At 41.3% G+C, this 24,601-nt stretch overlaps 1 protein-coding gene across 3 annotated transcripts; it reads left to right on the top strand.

Annotated features, from left to right (window-relative positions):
* Nucleotides 1-2,736: 2,736 nt before the first annotated feature.
* LOC111963485 (serine/threonine-protein kinase VRK1) lies at nucleotides 2,737-21,163 on the top strand. 3 transcript variants are annotated; one of them, XM_023986958.2, is made up of 13 exons: nucleotides 2,737-2,828; nucleotides 3,672-3,831; nucleotides 3,965-4,020; nucleotides 4,350-4,419; nucleotides 5,082-5,169; nucleotides 6,625-6,733; nucleotides 9,397-9,489; nucleotides 10,780-10,912; nucleotides 14,901-15,021; nucleotides 15,099-15,157; nucleotides 18,917-19,098; nucleotides 20,621-20,720; nucleotides 20,809-21,163. In XM_023986958.2, exons 2-13 carry the CDS (start codon nucleotides 3,672-3,674, stop codon nucleotides 20,964-20,966), a joined length of 1,329 nt encoding a protein of 442 aa, XP_023842726.1. In that variant the 5' UTR covers nucleotides 2,737-2,828; the 3' UTR covers nucleotides 20,967-21,163. The 3 variants fall into 3 exon arrangements, with proteins under 3 accessions (XP_023842726.1, XP_023842727.1, XP_070299530.1); XM_023986959.2 differs by having other exon boundaries at nucleotides 2,747-2,828; nucleotides 3,641-3,831; XM_070443429.1 differs by lacking the exon at nucleotides 2,737-2,828 and having other exon boundaries at nucleotides 3,649-3,831; nucleotides 20,624-20,720.
* Nucleotides 21,164-24,601: the final 3,438 nt, after the last annotated feature.

Here is a 24,601-nt window from a genome sequence, read left to right as displayed (position 1 = left end):
TGGTATGAATCTTAAAATATAGCCTATACCAGGGGTAGTCAACCCCACGAGGTCCAAAGCCTGCTGGTTTCCTGTTCTATCTGATTATTAATTTCACACACTTGGTGTTCCAGGTCTAAATCAGTCCCTGATTAGAGGGGAACAATGAAAAAATGCAGTGGAACTGGCTTCAAGGTCCAGCGTTGAGTTTGAGGGGCCTCTAGCCTAGAATGAAATACATGAGGGACATGGAAGCCCCTAAAAATTAGACTGGAACACTTTTGCAGCTTCAAAATGACTAACAAATATATTTTCATAATGAGTGACATAAGGTAATACAGTAACACTTCACATCAAGTTCACATACATGTCTAGTAACTTTGTGATTATTACAATAGCAACGTTGTTACATAGGACTTTGGAAATTGCTTTATAACAGCATAATAATGGAGTTATTACATAAGTGGAATAAGGAACAGTCACTATTCCTCGTGTACAGTAGTTAACTCTCAGCTCATTGCAATGCAATTAAAATGCAATGAAACATGCAAATAAAATGTTGCTCAAAAAGTAATTCCAATTTGATTACACAGGCACAAGAACCATTTCATTTCAAGTGTTACTGAGAATGCTAATAGTAACAAAATATGGCTGTTAAGTGTCAAAGGGAAACTACATATACCAAACCTGCTTTCGGTGGAAAAATCATGTTAGTTTGTATTCTGAGTAAACTACTCATTGATCGATGGTATTGTGTGTGTTTGAAACAAGAACACTTACCCTCAGATGGTCAAAGATATTCAAAGTTGTTTTTGCTAAGAATCCAACTTGGTGTTTGCAATGTTTGCAAATGGTTTTGAATTACTCTGCAGTATTTTCAGATATCATAAAATGAATTGCAGCTTTCAACTTTTTCAGTGGCATGTTGAAAGCACAGGAGGGCTGTGGCACCTTAATTGGAGAGTACAGGCTCGTAGAACAAGTGGAATGGTATCAAATACATCAAACACATGGGGTTCCATTTGGAACGCAGTCTGTACCCATCTGATTGACTGACTGTGGGGAAGGGAGAAGATGGAAGTCATTCGGGAGTGGGACGGGTAGCGAGGATAAGTGTCTGCCTTATAAATCAAACAATCAAGTGATCAAATTCATCACAGATGCCTTTCTTATGGAGTGAGTCAAACAGATGTAGCTAGGCCTATAGGACTTGCAAATGGGAACACTTGACTCACTGATTGTCTCAAACTTGATACAACTTTAGTGTGACACAAATGATGTATTGCATATAAACAATGTATTTCACAGCATTCATCACAACAACAAAAACCATAACATGACAATGGCCTCCATAGTCATTTCAATGGTTATGTAAACATACTGAAGGTTGGTCTATCCAGAGAACGACAGCTCCCTCTAAACCAATAACAACACTTATCTTGAATGTGATAAGAAAGGTGTGTGTGCCTCAGGGTGTGTCAATCCTGGCCATTAATTAAAAGTAATCTACAGTAATTAATTAATTTACTTCAAAACATGTAGGTCACTAGGAGATACTGCTGTGATTCTGTGTTGGTTACAATGTTTATGCAAATCACTGATAAATAAATGAAGGAGGGGAAAACAGGGAGGGAAAGCTAGAAGGGCAAGAATACAAATCACGAGTCAGATGAATGAAAATAATGTAACATGTCCAACTTTTCAATGAGCAGAGTGTGAAACTTTTCAGTGCTAGGCCTACCTGTCACCAGCCTTCCACAGAACAACAATATGCCCACAGGCCTATACAACAGCTAGTCTAATAGGCTAGTCAATTTGGAAACAATACCCTATGAGGGAGCCTATATTACTCCCTAAAAGTTCTCTCAAAAATGCATTCCTTCCTCAGAGCCATCAAGGATGAGAAGACAAAGAGGACATCAGCTCTCCCATTGCTCAAGTCCTTTCGCTCAGCCAAGCCTCACACTATCTCCTCATCCGGGAAGGACACACGCATGCTTTTCACCTTTACATTTCTTCAGGAGCCGGGACGGAGACAGGGACGAAGTATCTCCTTCATTATTGCCGTCACTGTGTCAAGTGATCGTTCGTTCCGCGTCTCAACGTGCACCATGAATCTCCCGTTTGGGGAGGATATTTTTGGGGACAGAAGTGCACATCGAGTAGAGTCACCAGAGCACTCCGTGTTTTATCCGTTGGACATCTCAAGGGCCACTCTTGTTTTACACAGGCATAACTCACATTTTTTTCAAACTCTCCCATAGTTTAGGTCCCAGTGCAACATCTCTGGAGGGAGGCTCAGGCTAGAAACAAGATAGGGCTACTCAGGGACTCATATCTTATTCATGAGCCACGTGTCCGGTGATGCAAGTGAACCCCAATAGTTTCCAAGGCTATCAAATTGCCAGCAACAGGTACAATAATAATTAAGTTAAATGTGTATAAAATAGGCTACAAAATAACAGATGGGTTGGATCATTAATAATGGCAACTTCTTATATAATAATCAAGTTCTTATATGTATCTTCCAACTGCCTGCATCCATAGACCTATCTGATTACATATTACAACGTTTGTTTAAAAAAATCTTACTTTGAAACATTTGCATAGAGGTCTATGCTGCTCCTCCACCTCTCCTTCCTCAGCACAAGCAGCACATTCGATTTAGAACTCAGCACCCCTGAAAATATGCAAATGACCCTGAAAATAGGCAAATGAGAAAAACGTGTTTCTGACCAATAGGGTTAGGCAGTGTTGCAGTATGTGCGAATCTATTTCCGGTTGGCGTTAGTGCGGGAATTTTTGAGGCGCATCGAGGATAACTTGGAAATAACAACAAAGACAACGAGGTTTGCATTAGACATTAAAAACCTGTGAAATTCTATGTCTTTGTTTAGATGTATTGACATAACGTGTTTAAGAACAAGATTATCCCGGAAACGCGGTGTTTTGCTTATCATCCAAGGCTTCATCAGAATGAAGGCCATTTCTAGCATGCCGTCAGCTAACACGTTAGTTAGTAATGTTGTTAGCTAGCTAGTTAGAGTATCTCGTTGGAGAAATTGTTTAGCTACCAGTCCGCTGGCTTTTGCAATTGTCTGCAAATCATGGATGCACGCGTGTTACCTATTGGCATTAAGTTCGCTTAAATTAGCTAGCAACTAACAAGTAGTAGCCGTTAACTAGCTAGGTAACGTTAGCTAGCTAAATATAGGAAATGCCTTACTAGATTCGATGCAATTTACATTGTGCTGGACTAGCACAATGTAAAAACTATATTGGTTGCATCGAAGTTATGAAAATCTCTCCCGCCCCAATTTGTTGTAAAAGTCTAACTCTGGCTAGATTGGTGATTGTAAACTCTGTAGCTAGCTAGTTCGTCGAGCCAGCGTGAACCTGACAATAATCGAAACAGCTACCTACCGTAGTTGTTACCAGATCGATTTGAAAACTCACGTGATCCTATCATGTGATATGGTGTTTACACGTCATATTCAAACTTAACTGAGACGTTAAGAAACAGCTTTTGCAGATATATTGTTATTAACGGTCAAATAAAGGCATTGCTATGATATATGATCTAGGAGTATGCAGGATAACGTATTGGCTGGTAGTCACAAGATAGTTGTGTTGAATTAACTAAAATGTGGTAGATGTATAGATTATATAGATCATGTATACGGTCCCTCCAGATGCCCCCAAAAGCCCAGGCAGCAGGGAAGGGCAGAGGACCAGCCAAGAGGAAGCTTGCTGAGGAGTTTCCCCCTGAAGAAGTACTGACTGATACCAGCAAGAAGTCCTGGAAACTGGGAGCACCTATCGGACAGGGCGGCTTTGGACTGCTCTATCTGGGTAAGAGAAGCATGGCTACATGGGTGATAAAACACATATTCTAGTCATTGATTGTTCATTCATTTATTATTGATCAGGAATATTACTGTATGTCTTGCATATGATATTTTAATATATATATATTTTTTAACAGCCAATGAGAATTCATCTAAAACAGTTGGAGCTGATGCCCCATATGTCATCAAAGTGGTAAGACAACTCTGGCTTGATAGCACATGCCTTTGTATATGAATGCACGATTCGCCTCTGTTCCATCTCATGCCTATACAAGAAAGACAAAGGTGACATTTAACGTCCTTAGAATGCCTGTACAGTTAATGACAATATACTCAACATGTTCAGTTCAATCTGATAGCCCTGCATGACTCCAGGCCTACCTATGCTGCATGTATAGTGTTTCCAGAGTATAACTGTTCTCTTTATAATGTAATCTAAATTGACCGTAATGGGATGAATGAAGCTGTACTGTTTGGTCAACTGTCCTCCACTGTCCTCTTTTTTTTTTCTTCTTAATCTAGGAGCCCAGTGACAACGGACCACTGTTCTCAGAGCTCAAGTTCTACATGCGAGCTGCCAAGCCGGATCTAAGTATGCATACCAGACACCACTCCCTCCCTCATGAACACACACACACACACACAGTCTCTCAACACTGGAACAAACAAATACGCATAAAGAAATGAGCAACTTTCTTAATTAAGGAAGTGTAGTTGTAGCCCTATTTAGTGAGGGCCTCTGTTTCCAACATGGTGCCTTTGGTGGCTCCTGTGTTTGCCCCAAGGCTGCAACTTTGCATTTTATATCATAACAATCCAAATGTCAATCTCCCCTGACAATTAACTGTTATATTGCTAAGGAATGAACACTCATATTTTATTCATTGGAATATGGCGTTGTCTGTTGGTAAATATTTTTCCCAGTAGGAGATTACGTTACGGCCGGCACTGGCTTGGCCCGCACGGAATTACGCTGCTCTTATTACTTTGAACACCACTACCACCAAGTTTTATTAAGTGTGTTTTGAATCATTTCAATAATTTGCCTTGTTTTTACTTTTAAATGGATGTTATCTCAGTTTAAACCTTTAAAAGTGAACTGCCTTTTAGCGTGTTGTATCGTGATTGATGTTTAGGCAAGTATTTGAATTTTTTTTCATATCTAGTATTGTTTAAATAGTTGTGCTACTCATGATTCCATAAAGATTATTGTTTTATATTGATACAACTGTTGCCATTTTTTTTGTATTTTAGTTCAGAGTTGGATGAAGTCTCACAAGATGAAGTATTTGGGAGTTCCGAAGTACTGGGGGTCTGGACTACATGAGAAAGGAGGAAAAAGGTATTGGGTAGTTAAGAAATAATACATGAGAGGCTATGAGATTTTTATCATGGCTTTGACATGGTCATAGCCACGAGGCGAAGCCGATTAGCGTAGACCACCACAGCCATTAGAAAAATGTCATAACCCATAGCCTCTCATGTATTGTTGTTTTTATACAACGGTTACCGGCATTAAATAGCAAGATTAATTCCCAAATCATCAATTTTTGGAACTCTATCACTTGTTTCTCCACAAAAGATGTTGGTATCTGGTTGCTAAGCAACCCTTTTTTGTTTGTCCAGACGAAACCAGTTTATCAAAAGTTGCTGGCTAATGACCAAATTATCAAACAAAACGCATACGGCAATTGGCAATGTTTGTTGTCTAGTATATCATGGGCAGGATCTGAGGCAGAAGATACACAAATAAACTTTCATGCAATTTTAGTGGCAGGTTGCAAGTGACATAATCTGAAGCAACTTTGCTGTTACATGAAGCAACTAGAAACTCAATTAAAATTGCATGCGACAGCCGTTCAAATTGAAGCTGCTTCGTCATATTGTTTGAGAATTCTAAACTCACCCCATATCATCTGCTGCTTTACATGTGGTTTTACAAATGATTTATTTATCCAACCGTTTGGTTATTGTAACAGCATGGATATAGACAAATGCTGTCTGTACAATTTAGCTAGCTAACCAAATTTCATTACAAAGCTAGCTAGCAACGAAATAACCACGCTAGCGACGAGTTAAGCTTAAGCTCACTTTGAAAATGACATTTCTTGACTGCCAAACAATGTCCATAACAATCTCTCGTTCGGCTGTCTCCTTTTCCAGCCTTGATCACTGGTTACACAGCACTGACAGCTGTATTATTGACATGACAACTGGGTCGGAATGGATTATGTGACAAAGTATTCGTTTTGATTGTGCGACTAGTGTCAAGCTACAGCAAAAAATGAAAAGTTACAACTGGATGCAACCAAGTTTCAGATGAGTTGCTTATTAGTTGCAGGGGGTGTTACACGAAGCAATCAAGAAACAACTCGGTTGCAAGCAACCAAAGTTTGTAAAAGTTGATTTGTCTAACTCCAGCCTAACAATGTGAGTTCCAAACCACCCGTTGTGTAATGCCTCTTTTAAATCTGGTTCTTCCAGTACCTTGGCAGCAATCTGTTATGATATGTCAGCCATATAAATACCTGTGGACGAGTTTGGTATATTTGACACACCCATGAAGTTAAGCGGTTGTGCATGTCAAACCAACGCCTTACTCCTCCAGTTACAAGCAATTTTGATTGATTAACATAGACACTATGTTATCGAGGTGTGTCAAATGGCATCCTATTCCCTTTATAGTGCACTACTGTTGACTGGATGCCATATGGCTCTGGTAAAAAGTCTATAGGGAATAGGGTGTCATTTGGTATGCACGTTGAATCTCTGCTTCCCTCTGGTTCCTTCCTTCCAGGTACAGGTTCATGGTGATGGACCGGTTTGGGACGGATCTTCAGAAGAAATTTGAGGAGACTGGAAGGAGGTTCCCCCGGAAACTGGTCCTGCAGCTCGGGCTGAGACTCGTGAGTTTTGTCGTCATAAAGCTGCCGATAGTAGAGCCAAGAAAAACAACTAACTAAAGCATTGATATATTTCATTCACTCTATGAAACATCTTGGCTGTTTATTTAATTGACTATATCTTTACATTTGTCATTTATTCAGAGTGGATTAGTTCATTCATCTGAAGATAGCTAGGTGGGACTAGGGCGGTTACGGTGACTGTATTACAGCCACACCGGCGGTTACGAGTCATGTCAGCAGTCAAATTCCACGTGACCGTTTAGTCACTGTAATTGGGCTTCTCCAAGCTCTTATGCTGCTGCTGGACATTAGTAGGCTACCAATCTTGCTAACTGCCTGCTACTCAGCAATCAAACATACGCAGCGTGTGAGTTTCAAGTTTGGGGAAGATCATTTTCACCAAAAAAATGCACCTTAATAATAACAGCATTACATGCCTAATTGCATTTGTGGCCACTTTTGATAATGGTGGTTTCCGCTAATGGAACATTTGCACTACTGCCGTGTGCGCATTGCTGCGCTTATATTGTGAATAAATAGCCTAATAGTTTATCAACATTTTAAGCTAAACATTCTCACTTGTGTCAGGCTCATTGCTTAAAACTGTTTTTTTTATGCTAGTGGTTGTATTAATTTGGGATCTATTGCATCCCACAACAGTCCCAGACTATGGAATATTTATTTCTCGCACAGAATAGAGTTTGTCAACTTTTGTACTATGGGGATAGTAGATTTACATGGGCTAGTGCTTTTGCTGTTCGTTAGGCCTACTCATCTTGTTGGCTGATGAAAAGTAAATATGGACAGTTCTTCCAATATCTTCAATATCTCCAATACCTTTCATGCAACATTTTTCAGATCATCATTAGTCACATGCAGCCTTACACCATGCAAAACCGGAAACACGAGTGCGCCATCGTGTGCAAATTGAATTTTGTCCCCCCACCAAACGCGATCACGACACGCAGGTTGAAATATCAAAACTAACTCTGAACCAATTATATTATTTTGGGGACAGGTTGAAAAGCATTAAACATTTATGGCAATTTAGCTAGCTTGCAGTTGCTAGCTAATTTGTCCTATTTAGCTAGCTTGCTGTTGCTAGCTAATTTGTCCTGGGATATAATTATTTTACCTGAAATGCACAAGGTCCTCTACTCTGAGAATTAATCCACACACAAAACGGTCAACCAAATCGTTTCTAGTCATCTCTCCTCCTTTCAGGCTTTTTCTTCTTTGGACTTTAGATGGCGATTAGCATCTAACTTTCATAAAGGTGTATTACCACGACCAACCGACCTCAGTTCATCTTTCATTCACCGACGTGGGTATAACCAATGAGGAGATGGCACGTGGTATCTGCTTCTATAAACCAATGGGATGGGAGAGGCAGGATTTGCACCACGTTCAGCGTCACAAATAGAACTGACTTCTATTTTAGCACTTGGCAACGCAGACGCTCGTTGGCGCGTGTGAGCAGTGTGGGTGCAATGATTGAATAACATGTATGTGTAAATTTATTTAGCAACGCAAGTGGTGTGGTCAGCATGTTAGACTGTATTAAAAATCCAAACATATAGCCCAACATTTGTATCACAACTAAAGTTACATAAATAACTCTAAATTAAGCATATAGGAGTACCTGTTTCTTTCTCATCTGCTCAACACATAATAGCCGCATGTGCGCTTTCCCTCAAATCGTCAGCTATGTTCAATTGTATTCTTCATAATATAAAATAACGCCACGGAATTCTAAGCAAATCTCATCTGCTTAATGAACTAGTGTAGCCCACAGACATATGGCATAGCCCCATCAGGGCCTAACATAAGGACAGCTCAGAGTATGCTATTCTGTTTTTCTGAAATGGACTACATTTTCTTCATATCCTGTTTCTTTAGACCTGTCTAAAATAAATAATGGATTTATTGTAATGGTGTAGGCTATTTTACATGGATTTATTATACTTTTTAAAATGTAGATGGCTTGTAGGCTACTGATGTGGAAGCCTGGAGATGCTGCATTTGTTTATATTAATTACCAGTCAATTAACGTGAGACCGGCAGCTATTTGCTTGACAATCACCGGCTGACAACCTTTCATGACCTACACAGCCCTCGGTGGGACAACCACATAGCTCAGTCATAGTAAGTACATTTTTCCTTAATAAAGTGGCTATCTGCAAAGTCAGTGCTAGTAAGGGGGAAAAGTCAAGTGTTAGCTCACGAAAGGCAATATGCATCTCCAGACGGGATATGACAAGTGCCTGGATTAGGACCTGCGCCACTTCCTGTGTGAGGAAAGATCATACTCTACAGATGTTGTAGAGCATGAACCTGCAGGAGCGAGTCACTGCTTTGATGTTTGCAGAGAACGGCCGGGGGGCTGTCCAAGTTCACGCCAAGTTTATTTACACTCTGGGAGGGGGACACTTTGGAGTTGTCAACCATGATGGAGAGGTCTTGGAGCGTGCAGGGCTTCCCCGGGAGGAATAGAGCAGCTCCCTCTTGTTGAGCTTGAGGTGGTGGGCCGACATCCAAGCTGAGTTATCTGCCAGGCACGCAGATATCTTTTGTGTTCAAAATGTTGTTTGCCTATGTATTATTATCTCTGTAAATAATGTTTGATATTTGTGTTGCCTCTTCTTCTCCCCTCACTTGTGTAGCTTGACATTCTGGAGTACATCCATGAGCATGAGTATGTCCACGCTGACATCAAAGCCTCCAACCTCCTCCTCAGCCACAACAACCCCAATCAGGTCAGTGGCTGTCTTTTCCAAAGATATTGGCCTTGAGCTGTTGTATTTTCTTGGGTCCTACCTGTCTGTCATTCACGCTAGTCCAGCACTTACACACCCGATTCAGCTAATTCTTAAGCCAAGGCTTGATACGTTTAGTTGAGTCTGTTGAGTTATAACCCAAGGAATGGGTTGAGAAACACGTATGTAGTGGAGCTTTTTGTCCTGATATGGCTAGCGTCAATGCTATGCTAATCCTGTTAGATCTAACTATGTCAGGGCTGTATAGCTTGCTAGAAATGTGCCTTGTGTGTAGCAGTGGAGGTTGCTGAGGGGAGAACGGCTCATAATGATGGCCAGAATGGAGCGAATGGAATAGTATCAAACACATAGTTTTCATTTGTTTGATACAATTTCATTCAGTCCATTCCAGCCATCACATTCCACCCCAGCCATTATTATGAGCCATCCTCCCCTCAGCAGCCTCCACTGGTGTGGAGTGACTAGCAATGTTACCGTACCTGTAGACTTCCAGTCAATGCTAATTAGGATTGGCTCGCAAAACTACAGCCAAGTTCCTTTATACTGCACGCAGAGACATGCCAGACTCTAGCAGTAACCCTTTACAATGGAGAGGCCTATTTCTCAGTCTGGGTAGGATTTCAAATGGTTGTCTCTACTTCTTGAAGTGAAGTAATGCCTTTGACCTGATATGTAAATTGAACAAACATTGGATATATTTATTTATTTGATTATGCTGCTGCCGCTGGTTCATTGGATTCAATTCGACATTAGAGACATAAGAGGGGAGGGGGGGGTTGTTCTTTATTCTTCTCTAAACAGGGGAGAGATTAGATGGTGGCTAAGAGCTCTTTCAAGCAAACAAGGTGGGGGCAGGGGCAAATATGTAATTTAGAGATTAATAATGTTTCTGCGGTGTGTTATTAAAGTGCTATTTTTAAATTACAATTTAGAAAGCAACCCCTTGGGAGTGTCAGGGTTAGCCTGCTCCCTGCCTGCAGTTATTGGAAACATTTGTTTGACTTTCTGGGAGCTGAGGATTTGAGCAGGGAGGGAGGGAGCTGTGGTTTACTGTAACGATGCTTTGTAATGTATGCGTTATTGTTATAGTCCAGGCGATATGTGGAAAAACATGTTTTCATAAAAGCATGAAACTTAGTACACATGTACAGTGTTATTAGTAGTAATTTAGTTACAAGCCACATCATGTTAAGTATACTCACTCATTTGGTTGGCTGTGTGTCAGTGTGTGCATGCATGAATTTGTCTGTTTTGTTTGCAAACCTCTAGGTTTACTTAGTAGATTATGGACTGGCCTATAGGTACGCTCCAGAAGGAGTGCTGAAGGAGTACAAGGAAGACCCTAAGAGGTGCCATGACGGAACCATCGAGTTCACCTCCATCGACGCACACAAAGGAGTCTGTAAGTACAGTACACCTCACTGAGCCAAGCCAGGGGTAGGTACGTTCAGTTGGGAGTAAATGGAAGAAATCATTGTTTTTCAAAATAAAAAGGTAACCTGATTAGGGCGTTCACCCACGGTGCTCAGAATGACAGAAATCACATTTACATCATGGTAATTGTTCTTAACAGAGCATGGAAGTCGAGGATGCAATGATGTGTATCCTTGCGATGACGTGTATCCTTGCGATGACGTGTGTCCTTACAATGACGTGTGTCCTTACAATGACGTGTGTCCTTACAATGACGTGTGTCCTTACAATGACGTGTGTCCTTACAATGACGTGTGTCCTTACAATGACGCGTATTTTTACCACACACTTTGAAGATGTTAGAATAACTGTCTACATTTACTTTTCCTCAACCAAGACAAGTAACGAACAGCAAAATCATAGCATAGACAGAGTGTGATTTTGAAGTCTGGGGAAGAAAATCTTCACCATAAAAATGCACCTTTATAATAAGGCATTCCATGCATCATCACATTTGAGGACTGATGTAAGAGAGCCTACTAATCCTAATGTGATGAGTAGATTGAATAGTCATGATTTAGGCTAATAATATAACTCAATCACTGTTTGCAAAAAAGACAGTTCAATGCATGGCTGAGCGTATAGTGTAGAGGCCTGGGCTATATTATATATGTTTCTTCTTTCTTTGCACGGGGAAAACACATGTCATACAATTCTACTGCACTTTATATGATTGTAGACATTAGTACAATACTTTTTTAATACGACAATTTACAGGGTAGCCTACTCTGCTGACACTGATAAACAGATCAATGAAAACCATGTGGTCCATATAATAGACCTACGAGAACGAGAGACATCTAAACTGGAGGAGGAAATTATGATAAATAATGAATATGAACAGTGCGCACTCACCGGGGATATGGCCGGTGCTCTCCGCTGGAGCCATTAAGATAGGCTATAGGCCTGCTGTGGTTCGCTCAGTTAGGTTGAGAATTTTTAAAGACCGATTTAAAAATACAGTCTTTTCATTGTCTTCTCTTTACAGCATTAGCCATTTGCTTTCCAAACTTGTCCCGAGATTTGAATTTTGATATATAGTGGGGAGAACAAGTATTTGATACACTGCCGATTTTGCAGGTTTTCCTACTTACAAAGCATGTAGAGGTCTGTAATTTTTTATCAGGGGTACACTTCAACTGTAAGAGACGGAATCTAAAACAAAAATCCAGAAAATCACATTGTATGATTTTTAAGTAATTAATTTGCATTTTATTGCATGACATAAGTATTTGATACATCAGAAAAGCAGAACTTGGTGAGGGATGAGCCCAGAACTACATGGCAGGAACTGGTCAATGACCTGAAGAGAGCTGGGAACACAGTCTCAAAGAAAACCATTAGTAACACACTATGCCGTCATGGATTAAAATCCTGCAGCGCACGCAAGGTCCCCCTGCTCAAGCCAGCGCATGTCCAGGTCCGTCTGAAGTTTGCCAATGACCATCTGGATGATCCAGAGGAGGAATGGGAGAAGGTTATGGCTCCATAAGAAGCATCCCAAGGTCCTGGAGTGGCCTAGCCAGTCTCCAGACCTGAACCCAATAGAAAATCTTTGGAGGGAGCTGAAAGTCCGTATTGCCCAGCGACAGCCCCGAAATCTGAAGGATCTGGAGAAGGTCTGTATGGAGGAGTGGGCGAAAATCCCTGCTGCAGTGTGTGCAAACCTGGTCAAGAACTACAGGAAACGTATGATCTCTGTAATTGCAAACAAMGGTTTCTGTACCAAATATTAAGTTCTGCTTTTCTGATGTATCAAATACTTATGTCATGCAATAAAATGCTAATTAATTACTTAAAAATCATACAATGTGACTTTATGGATTTTTGTTTTAGATTCCGTCTCTCACAGTTGAAGTGTACCTATGATAAAAATTACAGACCTCTACATGCTTTGTAAGTAGCAAAACCTGCAAAATCGGCAGTGTATCAAATACTTGTTCTCCCCACTGTATATACAGTTGAAGTTTACATACACTTAGATTGGAGTCATTAAAACTCGTTTTTTATCCACTCCACAAATTTCTTGTTAACAAACTATAGTTTTGACACAAGTAATGTGACACAAGTAATTTTTCCAACAATTGTTTACAGACAGATTATTTCACTTATATTTCACTGTATCACATTTTCAGTGGGTCAGAAGTTTACATACACTAAGTTGACTGCGCCTTTAAACAGCTTGGAAAATCCCCCAAAATTATGTGATGGCTTTAGAAGCTTCTGACATAATTTGAGTCAATTGGAGGTGTACCTGTGGATGTATTTCAAGGCTTACCTTCAAACTCAGTGCCTCTTTGCTTGACATCATGGAAAAAAGAAAAAAAATCAGCCAAGACCCCCAGAAAAAAAATTGTAGACCACAAGCACACTTCCAAAGTTGTGGCAAAATGGCTTAAGGACAACAAAGTCAAGGTACTTGAGCGGCCATCACAAAGCCCTGACCTAGATCCTATAGAAAATTTGTGAGTAGAACTGAAAAAAAGTGTGCGAGCAAGGAGGCCTACATTCACCCATTTAAATTCACCCACTTATTGTGGAAGGCTACCTGAATCGTTTGACTCAAGTTTTCCAATTTAAAGGCAATGCTACCAAATACTAATTGAGTGTATGTAAACTTCTGACCCACTGGGAATGTGATGAAAGAAATAAAAGCTGAAATAATTATTTCTCTCTACTATTATTCGGACATTTCACATTCTTAAAATAAAGTGGTGATCCTAACTGAATTTGTACTAGGATTAAATGTCAGGAATTGTGAAAAACTGAGTTTAAATGTATTTGGCTAAGGTGTATGTAAACTTCCGACTTCAACATTATATGTAAAAGCAATGAATCAATAGATCAGAACGTTTAGCTTAAAGTGTTGATAAACTGTTTCTTAACATTAGGCTATTAGCACAGCAATGAGCACAAGGTAGTAGGCTGCGCGCAAATGTGCGTTTGGCTATCGGACAATGAATAAGTTGAAAACCAAAAGAATATGAGAGAAATAAGCTACTGGTTTCAATGGTGTATGGAAGTCTTTATAAAATAATTGCCTCCACGGATATGGTTGGATTTTGCTTAGGCTACTTTGAAGCAAGACAACATGCCTCATAATATGTAGTAAAACATTCGGCTTTCAAACAATTAAGTAGCTATGTGTTTTCAAAATGCATACGGCCTCCAGCTCTTTGCAAAGTGGTGTGTGACGTGCTAATGAAGCCTGCCTTCCTTTGCCTGTGCATTTGAATGGCGAATGGGAAGCATGCTTCAATTACCAGTTGAGAAATACAAATATTAGCTTTTAGAATTGCATCTAGAATTGTTGTGCAAAGATTGGGCTTATAAAAGCTCTGTCTGACAGATTTCCCGCTAAAAGGCTCTGTCTGTATGCTGTGCATGTGAGGATAAATAAGATTACACAAAGAATATACACGCACCAATTTAATTCCACAAAATTATGCAAATTAACCCATATATTGATCAGCATGACCAGTCAAATGTATTTACATCAATGAATAGGCTAAAAAGCATTATTTTCGCAATGGGATTTTTTTTTGTTCTCCTGGACAATTGGCCAGAGACGATTTTATTTATTTATCAGCAAATAAAATTACAGCCAAAAGCCAGCTATTATCAGCTAACAGATACCCTGCCACCACTGTATCAGTAGGACCTCTAAAGGTATCTGTTGATCAGTTCAGTTGTGATAATAATGGTATGAAAAAGGAAAATATAAGAACAAAACTCACCGTGGCAACGAACTGTTAAAAGCAGCGTGTAGCCATCTTATCGCCTCTGACCACAACATTTGCTGTCATTTTAATTTCCTGACGATTCTACATGTTTATTGGCCACTGTTGGTCGACACCCAGCAGGTGAGCGCTGCTTTAAACCCTTCAGACTGACGTAGTGGTGTTGTATGTCTGCAGCTCCCTGTAGAAGGAGTGATCTGGAGATCCTGGGGTACTGTATGGTCCAGTGGCTCTGCAGTAAACTGCCCTGGGAAGACAAGCTGCAGGACCCCCTCTATGTCAGAGATGTAAAACTACAGTAAGATGTCACAAACACACACACACACACACACAGGTTGGTAAGTTGAGATCCTAACTCGTTTTTGTCGTTCACAGATGCAGGGATAACGTGTCAGAGTTCATGTCCAAGTGTTTCTCCTCACAAGACAAGCCAAGTGAGAAAGAGACAAATGCTACATTTCTAAGAACTAAGTTTTCTACTTTGTATGTTGAGCACACATCTGTTGGTCTTTGTGTGGATGAGGATGTCAATATTGTAGTTGAGATTAGTTATCAAACTTTAACATGAGTAGCCGTTAGGCCAGTGGAGATATAGTTACACCATTATCACTAGCTGCTGCTTCACGAACAGGATCTCCTCATAATGAGTGCTAATTCATTAGCCCCACCGCTAATTCTCTGACCGCAACAAAACTTTACACTTTAACTTTCTTGTGAATTTCAGTGTGTTGAGTGCATTTGTGTGAAGCATAGGTTGGAGGCAATACCAAGGAGGGCAAGAGTGTTGGCTGAAGTTTGCCTTTTGGAGTGACATCACTTCAGATATGTTGTAGACATACAGTACCAGTCAAAAGTTGAGACACACCTACTCCTTCCAGGCTTTTCCATTTATTTGTACTATTCTGCATTGTAGAATAATAGTGAAGACATCAAAACTACGAAATAACACATGAAATCATGTAGTAACCAAATAAATTAAATAGTAATATATTTGAGATTCTTCAAAGTAGCCACCTTTTGCCTTGATGACAGCTTTGCACACTCTTGGCATTCTCTAAACCAGCTTCATGATGTAGTCACCTGGTGTGCATTTCAATTAACGGGTGTGCCTTGTTAAAAGTTAATTTGTGGAATTTCTTCTTAATGCGTTTGAGCTAATCAGTTGTGTTGTGACAAGGTAGGGATGGTATACAGAATATATCCCTATTTGGTAACAGATCAAGTCCATATTATGGCAAGAGCAGCTCAAATGAGCAAAGAGAAACGACAGTCCATCATTACAGTCAATCCGAAAAATGTCAAACTTTGAAAGTTGCTGTCACAAAAACCATCAAGCGCTATGATGAAACTGGCTCTCGTGGCGGTCCGCCACAGGAAAGGAAGGCCCAGAGTTACCTCTGCTGCAGAGGATGAGTTTATTAGAGTAAACTGCACCTCAGTTTGCAACCCAAATAAAAGTTTCACGGAGTTCAAGTAACCGACACATCTCAACATCAACTGTTCAGAGGAGACTGCGTGAATCAGGCCTTCATGGTCGAATTGCTGCAAAGAAACCACTACCGGGTTGTTAGCCACTAAGAGTGTGCAAAGCTGCCATCGTTGCAAAGGGTGGCTACTTAGAGGAATCTAAAATGTAAAATATATTTGGATTTGTTTAACACTTTTTTGGTTATTACATTATTCCATATGTGTTATTTCGTAGTTTTGATGTCTTCACTATTATTCTACAATGTATAAAATAGTAAAAATAAAAACCCTTGAATGAGTAGGTGTGTCCAAACGTTTGACTGGTATATGAACTCTTAGTTTTTTGTTGTTGATAGATTTGTGGGCAATTCATATGGTATAGAGGCCTGCAGATTTGACTTCACTCAACATAACATTAACTTTACAATATGGACTAGGGGCGTTCAATCTGAAGGAGGAACAGTAAAAAAAAAAAGAGTTGACTTTTAACAATGTTTAACAAGCCATTTAATTCAGAGCCTGAACCCAGGGCCTTCCTCTCCTATCCTCCCCTTCTCGACCTCCGCTCATTCGCCTCTCCGTCTCCTCCTCTCCATTGATCTCTCTGTGGCAGCACCCGCTCTGTAGCCGCCGTGTGACAGAAGGAGAGATTTCTCTGGGCTGTTGTGTTGTGTGCGGCTGTACCACAACACATCTCAACAGCCCAGACATAGAGGTGGTGGGAGTGGAGCCGCCGTGGTTCTGTTGTGTCCATCATCACTAATTATGTTTGTTGTGACTAGGGTTCCACATTTTGGGGAATATTCAGAGGTGGAAACTTTCCCGTGGGAATTAATGGGAATATATGGGAATTAACGGAAATATATTCAAATTAATATTAATACCATTTAAATGTAATATTTTTAGCATTGGATATATTTACCTTATCATGTGGAGACAAAACATAATCCTTTTACCTGATCATAAGTAGACATAATTGCAAATGATTGAATCCTTCCAATATAATAAATTAACAATTATTTAGTTACGAATTGAACTTTTTAATTAAATGAGTTGACTCTTCACATGATGATGATTTCACTGAACAACAAAAGAAAGGGAATATTGAATGATCCTCAATGATCCATCGCATCTCCCAAAAATGTTTTCAACATACAGCTAGCTGTAAAATGATAGTCTAGAAACTAAAGCTTTGGTTGTCTTCCTCTCAGCCTTCCATGTCTTCTCCCTGGACCTCCTCAATGTCCACCTCTTGAACATCAGACTCTGAGGTCTCATCTTCACTGTCACTTTCCAACCTTATTGAGTATGGCTCGTTGTCAGGCTCAAAAAGCTTCAAATTTGCCTGGATGGCCACCAATTTTTCAACCCTTGTAACCAGGACAAGTTGCGCTCTGAGGCGGCTGATGTTGGTGGGATTTGGAGGATGATGGAGGCAAAAAGAGAAAGCGCCTCGGATCCACCAAGTCTCTTCCACCAGGTGGCTGATGAGATATGTTGACACGACTGCCATATTGCATCTCCATCCCAAAGCCCTTACTTGGAAGTGTACTTCGCCAGACTGCCAAGAACCTTGCCCTCATTCAGGCTAAGGTGGCGAGACACGGTAGTGATGACACCATAGGCCGTGTTGATCTCTGCACCAGACAGGATGCTTTTGCCAGCATACTTGGGGTCCAACATGTATGCTCTGACGTGTATGTGCTTCAGGCAGAAGTCTTCACGCTTTTTAATTCATTTCAGAACTGCAGTTTCCTCTGCTTGGAGCAACAGTGGGCAGGGCAGTACGGATCTCTTCTCTTACATCTGCAAGCAGAGTCTGAACATCAGACAGAATGGCATTGTCTCCCTCAATCCATGCAATTGCTACTACTGCTATAGGTTTCAGGCTGCTTACCACTCTCCCAAAATATATAATCCAGTAGGATCCTCTTAATGGGGCTGTCCATATTGGCAGGCTGTGATATGGCCATTTCTTGGAGAGACTCATTCCCCTCCAGGAGACTCAAACATGATGACAACACCACCTCAACGGGTGTTGCTGGGCAGCTTCAATGTGGTGCTCTTATTCTTCTCACTTTGCTTGGTGAGGTAGATTGCTGCTATATCTTGATGACCCTTCACATACCTAACCATTTCCTTGGCTCTCTTGTAGAGTGTATCCATTGTTTTCAATGCCATGATGTCCTTGAGGAGCAGATTCAATGCATGAGCAGCACAGCCAATGGGTGTCATGTGAGGGTAGGTCTCCTCCACTTTAGACCAAGCAGACTTCATGTTCGCAGCATTGTCTGTCACCAGTGCAAATACCTTCTGTGGTCCAAGGTCATWGATGACTGCCTTCAGCTCATCTGCAATGTAGCGACCGGTGTGTCTGTTTCTTGTGTCTGTGAATAATGATTAAGGGGTTCGACATCAGCTAGATAACAAACGTTCTAATCCTTGTTGTAGTTTATGGTCAGTGAGGGTTGGGAATCGTCAAGTTGAATTGGTTTAGTTTCTCTTTTTTTTGTATTGGATGTTTGTGTTTTTATCACAATGTTGTTGGAGCAGATGGGGGAACAGGTTGAAAACTTTTTTTAAACCTATATTTATGTGTTATGATGCTGGGTGTCAAGTAAAGTGTTACCTTTTTTGGGTAAGCACCGCAGCTCATATACAACTTGCTGGGACACATTTTAAAATATAAATCCACTCTTTTATTTTATTTCTTTGTCATATTTTAGATGAACTTCAGAAGTTCATGGAAGAGGTGAAGACTCTAAGCTACACAGACAAACCGGCCTATCAGAAGCTACGGTCCATTCTGGAGGCGGGGCTTAAGTCAATCGGCGCCAAAGATGACGACACGCTGGAGTTCTCCTCAGTCGTCAGCAGCAACGGAGCTGGGCCATCGTCCTCTGCCAAGGTCGGTGCACAGACACACGTTGCACGCAAAGACAGACATACACACACATATACAAATGTGTTGCTGTGAGATCATAGTAGCCTTGGCGTTTAAAACCTGGCACGCTCCAGACCTTTTTGAAGCCCGGCCTTTCAAACGGAGCCCATTTCAACCACCCCTAATGTGTTTACCCGTTGAAAGCCATTTCATTTGAAATGTAAAAATGCCCAAGCACGATCCGAGACTAATTGAGCAGGGTCGTGTGAATGGCTGCCAAGTGCATTGATTTTCAAATACAATTAAGGTGTGATGCTTTTAAAAGATATGCCTTGACCGCTTATTGACGTTTTTACCCCCAAAACACAGTCACACACACTGGTCAAAGCGTTGTCTATGTCACGCTGGCTAACACCCAGGGTTTTCTCCAACAACAGCAAAAGCCTTTTTCCTTTCCTCCTCTCTCAATTTCCTCCCCTCTCCTGTCCTCTCTTCTCCATCTTACCTATCTCCTTCCTCCTCTCCCCTTTTCCCCTCTTCTCATTGTCCTCACTTTTCTCCACTCTTCCCTCTCTCCTCCTCCTTATCCTCTTTACCGTCCTCCTCACTCTCCTCTCCGACAGGTCTCAGTACCTGTGTTTATCCCTCAGTAATGTATCACAAATTTGATGACACGGTAACCTTGGAGTTGGTGCTACCTGGCAATCAGTGGGCCACTCTCACTGCAGAGGGAAGGGTCTCCCCTTCCCCTTCCTTCCCCCTCCTCACACTACCCACAATATGTTTGCATAAGGACGGTGCCACTGGAGAGCTGGCTCATGCCAGTTGAGGGTTACCTGCCCACTGCCGTTATTGTATGTAATTATCCAGCCAATCTGTTCAGCTCAGCAGGGTCTGCTGGTAATCATAAGGTAGCAATTGGCAAAAAGAAAGGCAAGACGAGAGAGGGAAGAAAGGAGGGAGGGGCGCGCGTTCATTATACAGTTTAAGAGAGAATGAGGAAAAGGAGGGACGGCAGAAGGAAGAAGAGGTGGAAGAGTTGATTGCTGTCGGTAAGTGTATCTTTCTCATCAACGTGTTCTGGGCTGGTATGATTTCATGGACACAATTATTTGCTAGTTTTAGTCTTGAATGTGTAGAACAGGGAGAACAAGTTAAGTCATAGTTGATGAAAATTGTACCAAATGGCTCACCTCAAATCTCAACTTTGACACTGAAGACAGTTCCAGATGTCTTAAACAATTACCCCAGAAACAAAATTATCCCTGTCCGTTGTTGTTATTTAGATAGGTCAAGAAAGCAGAATTCATTGTGTACTTTGAGTGGATTATTCCTGTAGAAGGTTTTCTTCCTCTGTGAGAGTCATAATTGCATTTGCTCAGATGTCACACAGACGTTCACAAGGCTCCGGGCAGATATAAGCATTCGGTTGTCGTGTGCCAATGCAGAGTTCCTAATTTCATGTTTGATTTCTGCCCCCTCCAAGGTTGCTGCAGGCGGACTGAGATTTGACCACATTTCTCTCTCTTTTTTTCTCTCCTCACAGAAGACTTCCAAAAGAAAGAAAGTGGTAGATTATAAAGAGGAGTCTGATGATGAGGTCGATGGCTCTCCTGCCAAGAAAAAAAGATCTCTAAGGAAGAAGGGTAAGAATCCTCTTTTCCTCCTCTCCTACGCTCCTGTCCTCTTCTCAGGTTAAACCATACAGAATACGTTTTGATCTTCTCCCGACAGGGGTGAAGGAAATGAAAACTGCCAGCCCTAAAAAAACGGCTACCACGCCTAAAATTACTGCTGCCACACCCAAGAAGGCACTGGTGGAGATGGGTACTCAGACCACACCTGGCCTGAAGAGAGGCAGAGGTAGACCCAAGAAAAAGCAGAACCACTAGATTCAGAATGAGTTCTACTTCTATTCCAGCCAGCCTTCCTCTCCGCTCACCTTCATCTCACTGTCTGCTTTTAAGAGATACTCCGTTTTAACAGGTTGTAGAGTATGTCTGTTCTGCACTGTGCATATTTTTTTTATGTTTCATTTTGTTAACACGCAAGGCCTTCTGTAAGTCCGATAATAAAATAATAATGTTGATGTGAGTTTCAGTGGTATACTTTTTGTACACTATAAGTCATTGAAAACTTGTGTATCATGCTTATGTACTTAAAAATAAAGCCAGATTTCACATTTTCAAACAGTACATTTATTTTTTCCAACGGGGCTATACATTTGGGTGAGGTTTTTTTCTCTCTCGTCTGAGTAGCCTCATTTCACTGCCAAAAATAAAGTTAAATCATCTAGTGTTCAGTGAAATAACAACACAATGTCAAATACAGGTAGCCTAGTCAAATAATTAACATCCAATCACATTAACCGTTACTGTCTCACAGTAAACCTTCACTCTTGCGCAGACATTTAGAAACGAAACATGACAATTTGAAAAATAAGCTACGGGAGTTTTTTGAGTAAGAATAAGGATTACTTTTGAGTAATAAGACATACTAAAGCAAAATATACCATTTAATAAGAAGGGTCTAGAAGTGTCCTATATGAGCTACCGAGTGGCTAGGACAGGCAAGCCCCATACTATTGTGAAGGACTTAATTCTTCCTGCTGTCGTGGATATGGCTGGGGGAAAGAAGGCCAAAAAACTATACAGACAATACCTTCATCAAACAACACTGTTTCATGACACATCAGTGACATGGCAGGAGATGTTTTGAAACAATTGCTGCTTCGCATACAAGCCAGTTAATTATATGTGTTGCAGCTGGATGAGTCAACAGACGTGGTGGGCCTGGCACAGCTCCTGGTATATATCCGTTACGTTTATGGGGGGTCAATTAAGGAAGACATCCTCTTCTGCAAACCACTGGAAACCAGGACAACTGGAGAGGATATTTTTAAAGTACTGGACAGTTTTGTGACATAAATGGACTTTGGTCTAGATGTGTTGGTATCTGTACTGATGGCGCAAAAGCCATGACAGGGAGACAGTGGAGTGGTAACGCGTGCAAACAGTTTCTCCCGACGCCACTTGGGTACACTGCAGCATCCGCCGAGAGGCTCTTGCTGCCAAGGGAATGCCTGACAGCTTGAAAGACGTTTTGGACACTACAGTGAAAATGGTTAACTTTGTTAAAGCAAGGCCCCTGAACTCTCGTGTATTTTCTGCATTATGCAATGATATGGGCAGCGACCATGTAACGATTTTACAACATACAGAAGTGCGCTGGTTGTCAAGGGGCAAAGTATTGACACGTTTTTTTGAATTGAGAGACTAGCTTACAGTTGTCTTTACTGACCATAATTTTCACTTTTCTGACCGCTTGCATGAGGACCAGTTTCTCACACGACTGGCCTATCTGTGTGATGTTTTTTTCGCCTGAATGATCTAAATCTAGGATTACAGGGACTCTCCGCAACTACATTCAATGTGCGGAACAAAATTGAGGCTATGATTAAGAAGTTGGAGCTTTTTCTGTCTGCATTAACAAAGATAACACACAGGTCTTTCCATCATTGTATGATTTTTTTTTGTGTGCAAATGAGCTCAAGCTTACGAACAATGTCAAATGTGATATAGTGAAGCACCTGAGTGAGCTGGGTGAGCAATTATGCAGGTACTTTCCCGAAAACGGACGACACAAACAACTGGATTCGTTATCCCTTTCATGCCCTGCCTCCAGTCAAGTTATCGATATCTGAACAAGAGCCTCATCGAAATTGCAACTAGCGGTTCTGTGAAAATTTTATTTAATCAGAAGCCACTGCCAGATTTCTGGATAGGGCTGCGCTCAGAGTATCCTACCTTGGCACACCGTGCTGTTGAAACACTGCTGCCCTTTGCAACCACGTACCTATGTGAGAGTGGATTCTCTTCCCTCACTGACATGGGAACTAAACACAGGCCCAGACTGTGTTTGGAAAATGATTTAAGACTGAGACTCTCCAATACAACACAACATTGCAGAGTTATGTGCATCCTTTCAAGCACACCCTTCTCATTAACCTGTGGTGAGTTATTCACAATTTTTGATTAAGAAATAAGGTTTTATGTATAAGATGGTTAAATAAAGAGCAAAATGATTGATTATTATTATATTACTCTTTGTGCCCTGGTCCTATAAGAGCTCTTTGTCACTTCCCACTAGCCGGGTTATGACGACAACTCACACTCATTGTTATGTTTAATAAATGTATCGTATAGTGTGTGTGTGGCAGGCTAACAATGATGGACAAAAATAACATTTAAAAGTGCGCTGACCCTGGTGCTAGAGGGGGTACGCAGCTGGAGGTTGAATGTTTGAAGGGGTACAGGACTATAACAAGTTTGGGAACCACTGCACTAGGGGAAAAGTGAATCTATGCCACTGTCATCCCACACATACAGTACACTTGGTTTCCTAAATAGTTTGCCTTGCATAGTTTCCATATTCAACACAAGAATAAATGAAAACTGGTCGTCTTCCTCCTCTGCCCTATAATGGAGAAGAATCTGTTATGTCATCCAGCTGTTAAGGCTGATGTGAATGTGAAGCATCGGTCTCCAGTTTGGCTGTGTGTCTGACATGGTCATGTACAAGGGGCTGACGGCTCGTACCCCATCCCTTCTCTCTCCTCCCATCCCTCCTCTCTCCTCCCATCCCTCCTCTCCTCCCATCCCTCCTCTCTCCTCCCATCCCTCCTCTCTCCTCCTCCCATCTCACCTCTCCTCCCATCCCTCTCTCCTCCTCCCATCCCTCCCTCTCACTCTCCTCTTCCCTCCTAGCTTCACCCATTCCCTCCCGTAGTCTCCCCTTTTTGCTTATCCACTCCTCTTCCTCTTCCCCTTTCTCCCCCTCTCCTCCCCCGGTGGGTCGGACCCCAGGCCAGGTGGCCACAGCTTCATACGGAACTAATTATGGCTGATGTGCAGGACTGCAAATTAAGTGACATGATTTGCGGAAACCATCCCAAATTAGGCCGACTGTGTCTAACTTTTGTGACTAGAAACTGGAGCGAACAGTACTCTGGGTCAAGAGACTAATGTGGATTAATGTGAGGAGATTAGAGATTAACGGTCATTCTGTTCACATTTGGTGAAAAGAGATGGTCAGACATGGATTAGTCATTCGTGCCTCTGTATTACTGATAAAGTTAACTGTTTTACCGTTGTATTTTCGGTGTTTTCCAAAGGCTACTTTTCTGCCCAATGTTTCAAAAGACGAGTCCGTGTGGAATAGTACCTGTATTACTGATCAAGAATACCCTCTTCTTTTTTGGTTTGACGCGGTCACACTTTGGACAAAACCTTAGGAACACCTGCTCTTTCCATGACAGACTGACCAGGTGAATCCAGGTGAACGCTAAGATCCCTTATTGATGTCACTTAAATCCACTTCAATCAGTGTAGATGAAGGGGAAGAGACCGGTTAAAGAAGGATTTTTAAGCCTTGAAACGATTGAGAAATGGATTGTGTTTGCCATTCAGAGGGTGAATAGGCAAGACAAAAGATTGAAGTGCCTTTGAACAGGGTATGGTAGTAGGTG

The sequence above is a fragment of the Salvelinus sp. IW2-2015 genome, linkage group LG4q.2 (assembly GCF_002910315.2).
Source record: "Salvelinus sp. IW2-2015 linkage group LG4q.2, ASM291031v2, whole genome shotgun sequence".
Classification (NCBI taxonomy): Eukaryota; Metazoa; Chordata; class Actinopteri; order Salmoniformes; family Salmonidae; genus Salvelinus; species Salvelinus sp. IW2-2015.
This window is presented reverse-complemented; position numbering and strand designations above follow the sequence as displayed.

Coding starts and splice junctions, on each gene's coding strand:
- LOC111963485 (XM_023986958.2), top strand. CDS start 3,672: ATGCCCCCAAAAGCCCAGGCAGCAGGGAAGGGCAGAGGACCAGCCAAG. Junction 6,734..9,396: donor TGCAGCTCGGGCTGAGACTC/GTGAGTTTTGTC, acceptor TCACTTGTGTAG/CTTGACATTCTGGAGTACAT. Junction 20,721..20,808: donor AAGATCTCTAAGGAAGAAGG/GTAAGAATCCTC, acceptor TTCTCCCGACAG/GGGTGAAGGAAATGAAAACT.